Source organism: Leptonychotes weddellii, chromosome 4 (assembly GCF_054177405.1).
Source record: "Leptonychotes weddellii isolate Sample4059 chromosome 4, ASM5417740v2, whole genome shotgun sequence".
Classification (NCBI taxonomy): domain Eukaryota; kingdom Metazoa; phylum Chordata; class Mammalia; order Carnivora; family Phocidae; genus Leptonychotes; species Leptonychotes weddellii.
The window spans coordinates 91,008,088-91,023,096 of record NC_138372.1 but is presented as its reverse complement, the minus strand read 5'-3'; the positions used below and the strand labels follow the sequence as shown (position 1 = coordinate 91,023,096).

The window sequence follows — 15,009 nt, the reverse complement described above, 5'->3', positions numbered from 1 at the left end:
TAAATTACAGGATGCAGTAAGTATACAAGGGTCCTAACTAGGTCCAGTGTGGGGAGCAGTTGCCTCAGGCCAGGAAAAACTTGTGTTGATTCCAAAATCCAGGCTATTGGTTGTACACAAATAGGTTAGTCATTAGTCTTTTAAGAGTTTTTAGAGTAAATTTTCTTCATCATTCAACCTGTGGCTATGCATGCAGACAGTAATTGATTAACTGGAAGAAATTGCCTTTTATTAGCTTTGTGAGGACAGGAACCAACCTTAGTTGATTGCAGCCTGTTGAGAAACTTGTCTACTTAGTATTTCTGCCTTCAGAGCTCTGTAGTGGCTACCTTTGCTGCCATTTTGCCAAAATATTTTGTGTGACTGTTTACCTATGATTATTATAGCTTACCCAACAAGTAATAGAAATGTTTATTTGGAATAAGCTCTAAGAAAACAAGAAACTATTTTGATTTGATGTTTTCCTTTTTTAGCTTTTGATTGTTGGACTGGGATAAAAGGTTATATATCTTTATTGAAATAAAATGCAGAAACGACCATAAAAAATGAGGTGCAGTTTCTAAGAGATATAATGGGAATTTTAAAATACTTTTTGAATAGATGAGGGAAATGAAGCATTGTTTCTCTACTGGCTGAGGAGATAAAGCTAACATTTTTTTGCTTTTATTCCCTTCTCCCATATACTTATTTAAAAGAAAAAAAACTGACTAGATAGTCAAATCAAACTTACATGATCCATAGTGGGAATGGAGGAGACTTTAATAAGAATAAAGAAGAAACAGATGAAGATGGCAGTCCTGAGTTGCTGCCCTGGAATTCATCACAATCCTTAGGAACTGGAGCTGCACCACTGTCTCAGCAATGATACTATACCTTTTTTGAATCATAAAGCCTTTAAGAATCTCATGTAAGCTATAGGCCTTCTCGCCTTGAACATGCTCATATGGATGTTGCTTTTGCCAACCAGAATCTATTCTAGGATCTCAAGTTGTTAATCACAGATCAAGGTTAAAAACATTTTAGAGTTCATGCTATTTCAGAGTTCATACCATGGACTACAGTCAATTTTAGATAGATTAAGGACTTAATTATTTTTTTTAATTAAAACTCATGAAAGAAGTTGTAAACTAGTATCTTTTATACCTTGGAGAAAGGAACAGGTTTCTTAAACAGGATACAAAAATCATTGACTATAACAGAAAAAATAGCTTTGACTATATTAAAATTAAGAACTTTGGCAAGTGGGGCAATGAATCTTAAAGAAAGTGAAAAGGAAATTATAGAATGGGCGTATTCACAGTAAACATAACTGGCAAATGATTACTATCAAGAATATACAAAGAATTCCTACAAGTAAGTGAGAAAAGAACAAATAGCCCTATAGAAAACAAAGAATAGGAACAGGCATCTCACAGAGGAGGGAAACATGTCCATCAAACATAAACAGGATCTCAGCATCATTAGTGACCAGAGATATGAGATACCATTTCAAACCTGATTAGCAAAAGTTAAAACATCTGCTGATACCAAGTGTTGAGGACATGGATTCACAGGATCTCATATTCATTGCTTGTAGAAGTATAAATGGGTACAGCACTTTGGAAAAGAGGTCTGGTCTTATCTCCTAAAACTGAATATACCTATAACCTAGCACTTGAAGAAGTCAGGCACACATATACCAGGAAATATGTTAAATAAGTTGATCATAGCACTATGCACAGGAGCAAAAACCTGGGAACAGTCCAAGTGCCCACCAGTAAGAGAGTGGATTAAAAAAACTATAGTTTTCATATGGTACAGATACATCATATAGTTGTCAAGGTGAAGGAACAACATTGCCACACAATGGTATAGATGGATCTTAGCAGTCTAGTAAGTCAAACAAGTAAGACCCAAAAGATTACATACAGTATAATAAGCTTTTTCAAAAAAACATTTTAGGAATACATCAGATGAACCAAAAGGATATAAAAAGGAAACAAGAAGATGATGGATGGGCAATTCCAGAGACTGGTAATGGGGGCAGGGGCTGGAATTAAAGGGGAATGACCGCGTGATTAGAGAGAGATTTTTGCGAGGGTGGTAGCTTTTGTTTAGGGCAGTAAGTTTCAGAATGCTTATTATTTCAATAAAAATAACTAATTAGGTACCCAGTTTTTTAAACATTTTGCAGATTTATTTATTTATTTTAGAGAGAGGGAGGGAGTGTGCCCAAGAGCAGGGGGAGGGGCAGAGGGAGAGACAGAATCTTAAGCAGACTCCCTGCTGAGGGTGGAACGGGATTCCGACTCAGTCTCACGACCCTGAGATCATGACCTGAGTAGAAATCAGGAGTCGGATGCTTAACTGACTAAGCCACCCAGGCGCCCCTAGATAACTAGTTTTTAAAGAAAACCATGTGTGTACCCATGATGAGCGTATTTTGAACCAAGGTTAATTCTGTTTTGTGCACCTGAATTCAGTTCGAAAAAAAATTTTTTCAGAGTTTATTGAACACATTGTTACTCAGCGTCAGCAGCAACCCTAGAGATTGCCTGGACATATAGAGACAAATAAGATGTATTCCCTATCTTGTTGTCTAAGAGTAGAAACAAACACTGGCCGTAAGTGGGTGAAGCCTTGTGCAAATCTTTATGGTGCAAAGGAGGAGCAGTTAGTTCTCCATATCTGGACCTTGCCTCCACTCCACTCCCCCTCACTCTGCCCTCCCAACCCTACCCCTCCCAGTCCTCCTCTCAGCATATTGATAGAATATTTAGACCTCTGCTGGATTGCTTGTTTCATTTTGTTTTACCACAGAGTTAATTCTTTATGTATCTACTGATATGTTCAACTTTAAACTCTGAAGCCAGGGACCTTTTATTATTCTCAGATGCCCTGCAAAATATCTTGAATAATACTCATGTTTATTATTTCATTAAACAAAGATTTGAGTCCGTACTATGATGCAGGCACTTGCATGAACACAGTACATCCTTGAAAAATGAGCTAGTGAATTCAAGAATGGAGTATAGAAATTAACAGACATTTACTGAATTCCTGTTACATGATTTGTGCTAGGACCTGTGATGCTTATAAGCCACTTAAGATGCATTCTGTTCAGTCTTGTTGTGAAGATGATTCAATCATAAGATAATTAGAAAACAGTACGATTGGGGATTTAGTGTGAATAACCAAGGAATTGACTCTGTGTAAAAATATGGAACGCAACATATAGATAAGGAGAACTACCATAAACATAGGTCTTCTCTTGACTTGCAAGTTGTGTCTTAAATCAAAATTTAAAGCTGTTTCTCTTTGACTTTTCAGTTTACATAGGTGGGCAAGTTTCCTTTTTTTTTTTTTTTTATTAGAGAAGTAGGGAAGGGTAGAGGGCAAGGGGGAGAGAGAGAATCCTAAGCAGGCTCCATGCCCAGCACAGAGCCCAACTTGGGGCTTGATCTCAAGACCCTGAGATCATGATCTGAGCTGAAATCAAGAGTCGGACTCTTTAACAGACTGAGCCACCCAGGTGCCCCAAGGTTCCAAATTTAAAAAGGGAAACTGTGGAACTATGTGATACCAAGTGTTTTTTTCACAGGCAGTAACAATTTCTGTGATACTAGCAGGCTTTATCATCACTTACTCATTACAATCCAAATGTAATAGGCTTCCTATTAAATATCCTTAGCTATGTGATTGTACTTTATAGCTGAAAAATGTTCTACATAAACACCACTTAGCAGATGAGGAAACAGGTCCATAGAGGTGAAATAGCTTTATTTACTAAGGTTGCACAGAAAGTGATAGGATTAGAAACCAAGTCTCCCTCTCTCCTGGTTTAGTTTTCCTTATGTTATGGTATGTTGCCCTATGTGACCTAGATGCTTCAAAGTTGCTTTTCATGGATTTCAGTGCCTTGAAAGCTTTTTTTTGCAAATAAGTGGCCCTTTGAATTCTAAGAAAGTGGTATGAAATAGCAGAAAATACTGACCTTTTCAGAAATCTGGAGATCTGAGTACAGCTTCAAATTCAGCTCCACCAATAACTGGCTGGTAACTAAGATTAGCTCAACCTTTTGCAGGTCATTTACCCTCTTTGAGATCTTTAATGTCTCTTCCAGTTTTTGTTTTGTTTTTTTTTTTTAATTTTATTTATTTATTTGACAGAGAGAGACACAGCAAGAAAGGGAACACAAGCAGGGGGAGTGGGAGAGGGAGAAGCAGGCTTCCCGCCAAGCAGGGAGCCCGATGTGGGACTCGATCCCAGAACCTTAGGATCATGACCTGAGCCAAAGGCAGATGCTTAATGACTGAACCACCCAGACGTCCTCTCTTCCAGTTTTAATGCCTTCTTAGCTAAAGTCCAGCTGTAGTCCCTAGGATCCGCTATATGCGTTATCAGTGCAACTGACTTGATTAATCATTAAATAAGCCTGGACTTCCCGCATAAAATTACCTATTTCCTTTGTGGTTTACATAACATGTTCAACACTTACCTGTTTTTGTTATAAAAAGTAAACCCCTTGAGGGCACTGACCATGTCTGTTCACTGTAGGATTCTCAATACCAAGTCATTGTTGGATGAGTGAACATCTCTTCTAGATAACTGCTTTTGCTTTAGGATTTCTCTCTTTGCATGTTTTTTAGTAAAGGAAGATAATATTGGAAACTGTTCATTGGAGTACTTGGTATCTTTGCCATTAATATGAGTAGTCTTCACTTGATCATAAAGGATTTTTTTTTAATCATTTAGTATGAACACCTTCCTCTCTTAGTTACTCAGTAACTCATTCATGTTTATTTTATCAATAACACATTAGTGGAGATTCTGCATAATATAATGACCTCCTTAACTCCTTGCACATTACAATAAAATCTCATTCTTTAGGGAAAGATAGAAACAGATTCCATTTGTAAATTTAATTTACAAGGAGTTACTATAATAATTATGTCCTTTATTTCTCTAGTTATAATCGCTGGTTATGTCAAGCAAGATCTGAGGATCTATCTGATATTGCTTCTCTAAAAGCCTTATACCAAACAGGTGAGCTTAAGGACATAGCAACTTTTACTAATTAAGGACCCTCCCTAGCATGCTGTTAGAAACTTCATTTTTCTCTGATTTTGTTCATTTTATCTATGAAAAAAATGTTTTTGTACTAATGGGGATAGTTTTTGCTCATCATCACGATCGTAAAAATAACATCTCAACCTACAAATTTTCATCTTGTAGTTCTACATTGGCCAACTTTATTTCTTCTTAATGTCCTTTTTCTTACCTTTTTTAACATTTTTTTCTGCTTTTAAAAATGTCACCCACTTGCTATACAAAATTCAAACCTTACATAAATATATGATGGAGATGGTGAAAGTTCTCAGATTTCCATTCTTTTCTGCATTAAATTTCTTTTTCAGACAGTACTTGTTTATTTTCAGAGTTGAGTTCCAAGTAGTTTTTCCTGGATCACTAATGTTATTAAAAGTTGGAGTGAACTTAAACGAAAAGCTATTTATAAAAAGGTTTATGCCCTGCAGCCTTAACTTTGGCTGTCCCTGATTTAAAACCTGTAAGAAGCCTTATCTTAAAAGTAAGGGCAGTCATCAAAACCTCATGAAGCTAAAGAAAAAAAAAGTATTGTTTTCCACATAGTGAAAGACATCTGAAGATGAAATTTAAAAAACGTAAGTTCTTGTTATGCAGTCTTTTATATTTGTATAGAATATTTTTATAACGTTAGAGTCCAGTCTTGGAATAAAGTCTCTGGGCGCTGATCACATTTCCTGTTCGCAGGTGTTGATAACTGTGGTCGCACAGTGATGGTGGTAGTTGGAAGAAACATTCCTGTCACATTAATAGACATGGACAAGGTAAGCCGTAAAAAGGCTCTGTTTTACACATAATGTTGATTTTTATGATTAGTAGGATATAAATTTGGAATCAGAACTTAGAAAAGGAAATGGGGCAGAATTGTGTGTATCTGGGCAGAAGAATGGCTCTGGCTCTGCATGTTGGCACATACTATTTCAGTAAGCTAGGGGTTTGGTTTTGTTCTGTAGGAGAAACAAAAATACTAGAATGCCATAATGTGACCAAAAATGCAGCTGCTCTGTTTCGGATATGACGCAACTGGCAAGTTTTGGGTTGGAATCACTCTGGGTTATAATTGTACTAACAATCAAATACTGCTTTTCTTGAAAAAAGAAAAATTAACTCTTGAATATCTATCTGAAGAGATGAAATCAGAGATGTAGCTAACCCAAGATGTCATAATGCCATGATCCCTTCATTTGGAGACAAAGGACAGAAATAGCTGATTCATAAAAGAAAAAATGGTATTGTTGGCCAAAAAAAAAAAAATAAGGAAAAAAAACAAAATGATTCTGCTTTTAAAAATGATTAGTAATCTCCCCTCAAAAAAGTGAATCAGAATGACAAACCTTTTGTTGCCTTCAAAACTAGCCAGAACTTTTAAATAATAATCATTGTCATCAAAGATGAATTAAAATGATAAAAGTGGGACGCCTGGGTGGCTCAGATGGTTAAGCGTCTGCCTTCGGCTCAGGTCATGATCCCAGGGTCCCGCGATCGAGTCCCGCATCGGGCTCCCTGCTCTGCGGGGAGCCTGCTTCTCCCTCTGCCTCTCTCTCTCTCTCTCTCTCTCTCTGTCATGAATAAATAAATAAAATCTTTAAAATGATAAAAGTGGTCACACCGTTGACCCAGGAATTCTGTTCTGAGAATTTGTACTAAGGAAATAATCTGGAGTATGGAAGTAGCTATCGACCCTGAAACTGCCCAAGTTGGAATACTTGGGCAAGGGACCATTGAATCTAAAAGATAAATATGTAAATTGTCCTAGAACATCAGTTTTATTAGAAACTGACTGCAAGAGAGGAGAATCACTTTTAACTAATACATCATTCTTAACCATAGTAACAAATTATGTGCTTAAAAATGTAAAAATTGCACCCATTTTTAAAGATAAAACAGAGTTATACAAAAGCAGATAATTGCTTCTGGCTAAGCCCTTAGTTTCCTGGTCACTGGTGTTCAGGTAAAAAAAAATTGTGGAAGCATTGGACGTGGCATGTTACCACAGGCTCATTTGTAGTACAGAATTGGAACTTAAATTCCTAACAGGTAATTATGGTGTATCCACAAATGGAATGTTTTGTAACCCTTAAAAATTATGGTTCCAAAGGCAAATACTATAGAGAAATATTTATAATATCAGTAGGAGAAAAAGTGATACATTAAGTTGCCTATACACTGACCTTAACTTACTTTGTTTTAAGCATAAAGGTAAAAACTCAAAACGTTGAAATTTAAAATGGATTTCATGGTTTTAGGGAGAATTTGTTTTCTACATTTTTCTGTCATGTGGCTATACTTCCTTATAATGAAAAAAATTGAAGTTAAAGATGGGGAATTTAAAGCTGAAAATGAGTATCTTAATTGTCCTGGAGAGGGAGTGGAGGGTAGATATAAAGAGGACCAAAAGCATTCTGGTAAAACCAGAAATATTAATAAAATACACACACACACAGGAAAAACTCAACTGATGCAAATGATATCATTGGTAAGTTTCTACTTGTAGTCATTTGTTTTGTGTTATTAACAATCAGTATGACATTCATTCTCATCATTAATAATGTGATTGATACAAATAAAAACATAAATCTCTGCCTTTGATTTTGGTGTGCACTTGCTTGGTGTTTTGGATATCCATGATGTATCATTTCATATAATACAATGAGATATATTGTGAGGTCCAAACCAACAAACTGGAAAGATACTGTGTTTCAGTGCCCTCCTCTGTCAGCTCTGGTAGCAGTTGGATGCTAATCCATCTAGTCCACTCATGTTAATGCCAAGGACTCTCCTGAGGAGAATTGGGAAATCGCCTGTTTGATAATAATCTTTCATTTGTTAACTCTTAGCTTCCTCTATGTCATTATTTATAGTACACCACTGGGTCATCCTGGCCCTGCCCGTATTGTATCTCTGCTTTGTGTTTAATGTTTCTCTTAAATTTCATCTTTCCTGTGATGGAATATTTCTCTAATATTTCTCAAATGTGATCTGGGTCACATTAAATTTGAGTCTTTCAGAGCCTTAGAAATGCTAGTCCATTGCCATCCACTGACTAAACTTGTTCTCATTTTTCTCATTCAGGTCAACATTAAAGATGCCAAGAAAATTAGTCCTCAAAGTGAGCCATGGGTGGGAGGCATCACTCGTGATGTCCTCGTATAGTAATTCTTGGTTACGTGAGAGCCCTAAGTCTGTATCCCAGTAGAGACTGCAAAGATTTTCATTGAGTTCAAGCAGAAACCTCAAGAAATTTCAGAAGTCTACAAATTGTACTTCTAATGATATTGATATCGTTATCCTAGAGAGGAAAAACCTGGCAGCTGACTGAAGAACTCTTTTGAGTATATGAAGAGTTTTTTGAGAGGACAGAGACTGATTGTTTTCCCCCACCACTTAGAATAAGGCAAAAAGGGATCCTACTGTAGCATTTCTGAGAATTACTATACACTGGCATGGTTCACTTTCCTGAAGCTCTTTTAAAGAAAATTGATACTACTCATTAGTCTGAGATGTCCATCTGCAGTGCCAGGGGCATCGATTAGACTAATCTTCTGGGTTTTGCCTCGCTCTTGGCTTCTGTGAAATACACCACTGTGCAAGATAATCTTACTTTTACTTCTCTTTTTTTTCTAGGCTCTCTTATATTTTATCCACGTAATGGATCACATTGCTGTGAAGGAATATGTATTAGTATATTTTCACACACTGACCAGCGAATACAATCACCTGGACTCTGACTTCCTGAAGAAACTCTATGATGTTGTTGATGTCAAGTTAGTTATTTTTGCAAATTATGAAGAGGGGAGAGAGCTTCTTTCTTTCCTAAAATTAATCAGTAAACAAATATTGCTGCATATTCTGCAGAAACATATTTCATATAACATAGAATTTTATCATATATAGATAAGATATTTTAATATGAGGTGGCCCTCTTTAACTCCAGAGTATTTTGCATCTAAGTTAATTCATATGTAAACTTTGTCCTGCTTTTAAACATCTTGAAAAAGGGTTGGGATCATTACCAATCTTTGTATATAAAATAACAAAAATGCCACCTTCTATTAATAAGATGTGTTACTCTTACTCAAAATACGTTTATAAATATTATTTCATTTGACCCAGTGACCCATGAGTGTGTTAATTCATAACCTGGTCCCAGAGATTCTAGTGCAATATAAAAAAATAGTACACAATGTTTGTTAAATATGAATTTACTTTGTTCTACCTGTAGGTGGCTCTGTCACAGCCAAGAGAAATAATATCTTCTATAAAACAAATAATTTTTTGACATTTCACCTAAAATTCAATAAGTGAACTAGAGCAATTTTTAAATTTTTTTCTTTGTGAATATATTTCTGTACTCCAGCAAAGAGTTAATTGTCCATAGCATGACATACTGACCCTTGTTTTTATTTCGAATCAGATACAAGAGGAATTTGAAGGCTGTTTATTTCGTTCATCCAACATTTCGTTCAAAGGTACAGTGTGTTTCTTTTTAGCTAAATCTTGAATTTAAGTGCACTGCATGCCAGCATATTAAGCTATATATCAAGATCTTGATTCTTACTGTCAGCACTGTGCCTGTTGATTTCTTTGTTTACTGTTCCTTTTAAGTGATAATGAGTTGTGATCCTAATGTTTTGGTCCCATGTAAACTCCAGTATCTTTGTAGGCAACTCTTATAAGCCTCTCGGTCCTTGCCTCTTCATGGTCTGTGTTTGTTTGGGCTTTGCTCATGCTCTTAATACAGAATATACTTTACTTCCTCTGCTCGTGGCTAACTTCTGTTTGTCCTTCAGATCTCTGTTTAACAATTACTTTCCATAGAAAACCTTCTCTGACCAATTCTGCAACCAGTAGGTACTCTTGCATTGTACCCCCTTAAGATTTTAGTCTCTATCATTGTGATGTTTTTAATTCTAATTACTTGTTTAATTTTCTACCTTAGGCTAGCCTGCAAGATTTGTGAGAGCTAGAATATAGCTATCTTGCTCTTTTAATATCCCTAATATCTAATCCTACATTTTGACTTCATCAAAACATGCACTCCTTTGGTCCTTTTGCTTTTTCTGAAAATATCATCTCTTTTTTTTTTTTTTTTGGTCTTAATTTCCTTCCCTATATAGCCTAAAACCCACGTTCTATCACTTCAGTCACTGCCGTTAATGCCTAAAATAACTTACGATCTCTTACTCTTTCATCACACTTGCCCATCAAAACCTGATCATAATTTCATCACTGCTTTCTTCACTCCTGTATCTGGGTTGCTGGGCACGGATGGAGAAGTCTTAGATCCATGTGATTTTGGGCTTCTAAGCAGACTTATGGAGCTTTCGCTGCTAAGGGGCCCCTGGTATTTCGCTGGACAGTGTCCCAGCGAGGCTCTCTGTTCTCCTCAAGCCTTGTCCTACTAGCAGCTCCTCATTCCAGTGGTTGGCCCGGTCTTGTTCTTAACCAAGAACATTGAAAACATCAGTAAAAAGCTGCCTGTCTTCTCCCTCCCACCCCAAACTTACCTGCCATCAGTTCCTATCATTGCCTCCTTTTCTGTCATAAAACAATGTGTTTCTTCTTAATGAAGAGCAGCCCCTCTACCTGTGGTCCAGATCCCATTGTAATAATAGCTAATGTTTTCTAAGCACTTACTGTATTCCAGCTTTTCCCATGCATTGTCTTATTTAAGCCTTATATCTATGAAGGAGATAGTAGTATTATGCCCATTTTGCAGGTGAAGAAATTGGTGCTTCGAGAGATTAAATAACTTTTCCAAGGTTAGCAACCAATAAGTAGCAGTCTGGATTTGAATCTAAACATTTTAATTACAGAGCCTCCACTCACAACTACACAATGTATTTCCATTTCCTCAGGACTTTCTCTTCAGCAATTTTTATCTTTCTCCTCTCCATTTTTCTGGATCTAACTCATCAACCTTATACATGCTAAAGCCTCCATTTACCTCTCTTCCCTTTAACAACCAAAGTTTTTTAGTGTGATCTACATTCTGTGTTCATGGTCTCCATTTTTTATACACCTTAAATTACTCCCATCTGGTTCAAATCCCACTCTGACAGCTAAAGCTACTCAGAGCAAAACCACTGGTCAACTTTATCCTGTTTTCCCTGCAGCCTTAATCACAGATGGTCCCTTTTCCTTGAAACACTTTGTCTTGGCTTCCTTGAAACTTACCTTGCTGAATTCTCTCCCACTTCTAACTGCTCCCTCTCAGTCCCCTGTGCTGTGCCCTCTCTCTGCTCATCCTTTGAAAGTTTTCCCAAGCCCTCATCCTTTTCTTTCATTCTGTACCTTCTTTCATTCCTGTGTCTTCAACAACCCTCGAAATTATATGCAAGTCCCAAATACATGTCAGGGGAAGCAGTGAAGCCTAATGTTTAAAGCATGGGCCCAAGACTCAGGGAATGAATTACTAATCCCAGCTCTACCAACTACCAGTTTATCTTCTCAGGCAAGTTATAGAACCTCTCTGTGTGTTAATTTCATCTTCTATAAAATAGGGATAATAATAGTGCCCACCTTCTAAGGTTATTGGAAGGATCAAATTAGTAGTTAATTTGTGTAAAATGCTTAAAACATTACCTGACCTATAATAAAAGCTCAGTAAATGCTACCACTGTCAACGTGATCATCATCATTCCTCTGCTTAAACATGCATGTTGAGCTATTGATTAGATACTTCACTTAGAGGTCTTACAGGCCCCTGAAGTTCAGCATTTTAAAATCAGAACTGCTCATGCCCTCCTCCCTGACTTACTCCCGGACTTCTGTTTATATCTCCTATCTTAGTAAATGGGACCACAGCCTGTTAGGTGCCTAAGCCAGGAACCAGGGAAACTTCATATTACGTCAGTTCTGTGTGCTTGCTGTTGTCCCAGTCTATGCCAGTGCTGTTAGTCCCACTGCCTCTAGTTCATGCCACCACCACCTTTCCTCTGAAAGGACACAGCTCCCTCCTAGTCAGTGTCCATATTGTCCTGCCTCCAGTGTATGTAGCACTGTTCCTTCAGGCCTGCCTCATGACATTTTCTTATAAAGTTAACATAAGAAGCCTAAAATATTTACTACAGGGTCTTTTGCAAAAGTTGGTCAACTTTGGGTCTAGGCAAACAACAGCAAAGCCTGATTATATCAGTGGGGTTTGGAGAAAAAAAGGACTTATTTCAGCATAAAGCCCAGGATTTAGTTAGTTATTAGATGAGTAGGGTTGAGAGAAAGGACTATGTCATCCATGACTCCCAGGTGTCATCAGATAAAGGGGATCATGGATTGGGATATAAATTTGAGAGTCCCCATCAAGTAAATAGAGCTTTAACTCTTTAAATATGTTAATGAAGTAAGTCACAAAGAGGATAGCTAAAGACAGAGCCCTGGGATCAAGGAAGGAGATCAAAGAGAAGTAATCTAAAAATCAGCAGGAGAGCCAAGATTGGCTAATGCTCTGGGAGCCAGTGGACAGGAAAAGCATCAAAGACTGTAGAAGTAGTCATTATTTTAAAGCACTGTGGAGAAATTAACTAAGATAAGTAGTGAAAAGTCCTCATTACACTTCATAATTAATAGATGAGTGAAGATTTCATTGAGAGAATGGTTTTCACTTTGGGATTTCTCATTGTTTATGAAATTGCTGAATTTCTCATCTAAATACTATCTTTAAAATTTGCATGAAATATTTTAAGTATTTCTTATAAAAGTTGCAAATTTACTTTTGGTCCCTCAGTGTTAGAATAGCTTAGTAAGTGCTAATTAAAGTCTTATGAGAACACTGTTGGGCCAGGCTTTAAAAAAAAAAAAAAAAAAATACAGTGTTGGAACAGTCCATTAAATGAAGGACTTTTCCTGCTCTGTTCAATTAAGTTCTGACTCCATGGTCTTATCAGATAATGTCTATTATCAACTTTTTTTTTATTTTTTTTTATTTTTTTTTTATTCTTATGTTAATCCCCATACATTACATCATTAGTTCTAGATGAAGAGTTCCATGATTCATTGCTCGTGCATAACACCCAGTGCTCCATGCAGAACGTGCCCTCCTCAATACCCACCACCAGGCCAACCCATCCTCCCACCCCCCTCTCCTCTAGAACCCTCAGTTTGTTTTTCAGAGTCCATCGTCTCTCATGGTTCGTCCACCCCTCCGATTTCCCCCGCTTCATTCCTCCCCTCCCGCTACCTTCTTCTTCTTCTTTTTTATTTTTTTTTATTTTTTTTTTATTATCAACTTTTCCACTATTTTGTTATGCTCAGTGGGTGGCTAATTTTTTCTTTCTGTAGCACTTAAAGATACTGCTTGACTATTTCCCCGCATCTCATCATCCATTTATATTTTGTTCTTCCAGTAGCTACTGAAATTTTTTCTTTAATGGAGATAAACAGAAGGATGAGCTTGGTTTTTAGCATGTCTTTGCAAGAACGTCTGCTCTCCACACTTCTATTCAGTATTGTACCAGAGGTTCTAACCAGTGTAATATGGCAAGAAAAAGAAATAAAATGCCTCTAGATTTAGAGGGGAGTAAATAATACTGTCTTTATTCACAGATTACATGAGCATCTATGTAGAAAACTCTATGGTATCCTCAGCAAAACTAGTAGAATTAATGAGTAAGTTTTATCAAGGTTTCAGGGTTTAAGATCAAAATTTAAAAATCAGTTGTATGTATTACCAACAAACAATCCAATTGAAATTCAAAAAGTAATATTATTTACACTAGCATCAAAATATATTAAATATTTTAAATATTTAAGGATAACTATGACAAAAGATGTGAAAGACCTGTGCCCTATACAAGTTATATACACTGCAAAACATTCATGAGGGAAATTAAAGGAGACCTAAGTAAGGGAAGACATACACTGTATTTGTGGACTAGAAGACTTAATGTTGTGAAATTATTAGTGCTTGCTAAATATGTTAATTCAACACCAACCAAAAATTCAGCAAGCTTTTTTTGTAGGAATGGACCAATAAAAATGCAAAGAATTTAAATAGCCAAAACTATTTTAAAAGAAAACCAAAGTTGGAGGACTGACACTCCCTGCTTTCAAAGCTTATTTTAAAGCTACGGTACTCAAGACAATGTGAGGTATTGACATAAAGACAGACATATAGATCAGTGGAACAGAATAGAGAATCCGAAATATACTCATGTGTGTATAGATAACTGGTGTTTGAGAAGAGTGCAAAGTCAGATCAGTGGAAAAAGGAGAGTCTGTTCAATAAATGATACTCGAACAATTAGATACCCATGTGCCAAAAAAAAAAAAAAAAAAAAATGAATTGTGATCCCTGTCTTGCATCACATACAGAAATTAGCTGGAAACGGATCAAAGACCTAAACTGTAAAATGTAAAACTATTAAACTTCTAAAAAGAAAATAGAGAAAGCTTTGTGACCTTGAGCAAAGCAAAGATTTCTTAGGTATAACACCAAAGCATAATCCATAAAAGAAATTGGACTTAATCAAAATTAAAACCTTCTGCCTTTTTAAAGATAGTTAAGAGAGTAAAAAGACAAGCCACAGCCTGAGAGAGAATCTTTTTAAATAGAGCATTTATCTGATAAAGGATTTCTCTTTAGAGTAAATAAATCTCAAAAATCACTAATAAGGAAACAACTCAGTTTAGAAATGGGCAGAAGATTTGTGCAAACATTTCCCCAAAGAAAATATATAAATGTCAGAAAAGCACATGAAAGCACATGAAAAGATGTTTAACCCAATTAGTCATTAGGAAATTTAGTAAATTAAATCAAAATGAGATATCATTGCACTCCTGTTAGAATGGCTAAAAGACTGCCTATACCAAATATTGGTGAGAATGTGGAAGAACTGGTATTCCCCTTCAGTGCTTATCTGAATATAAAATGTTACAGAAACTTTGGCAGTTTCTTTAAAGAATTTAAAGCAGTTTATTTAAAGAATT

At 36.3% G+C, this 15,009-nt stretch overlaps 1 protein-coding gene across 2 annotated transcripts in view; it reads left to right on the top strand.

Moving 5' to 3' along the window:
- The window catches only part of GDAP2 (ganglioside induced differentiation associated protein 2), a 71,109-nt gene that overhangs the window by 39,050 nt on the left and 17,050 nt on the right, over window positions 1–15,009 (top strand). For both annotated transcript variants that reach the window (XM_081815785.1, XM_006745888.3), the window contains 4 exons: window positions 4,949–5,025; window positions 5,773–5,849; window positions 8,710–8,849; window positions 9,500–9,554. In XM_081815785.1, the coding sequence (XP_081671911.1) occupies window positions 4,949–5,025; window positions 5,773–5,849; window positions 8,710–8,849; window positions 9,500–9,554 (349 nt within the window). The remainder of the gene's footprint in view (window positions 1–4,948; window positions 5,026–5,772; window positions 5,850–8,709; window positions 8,850–9,499; window positions 9,555–15,009) is intronic.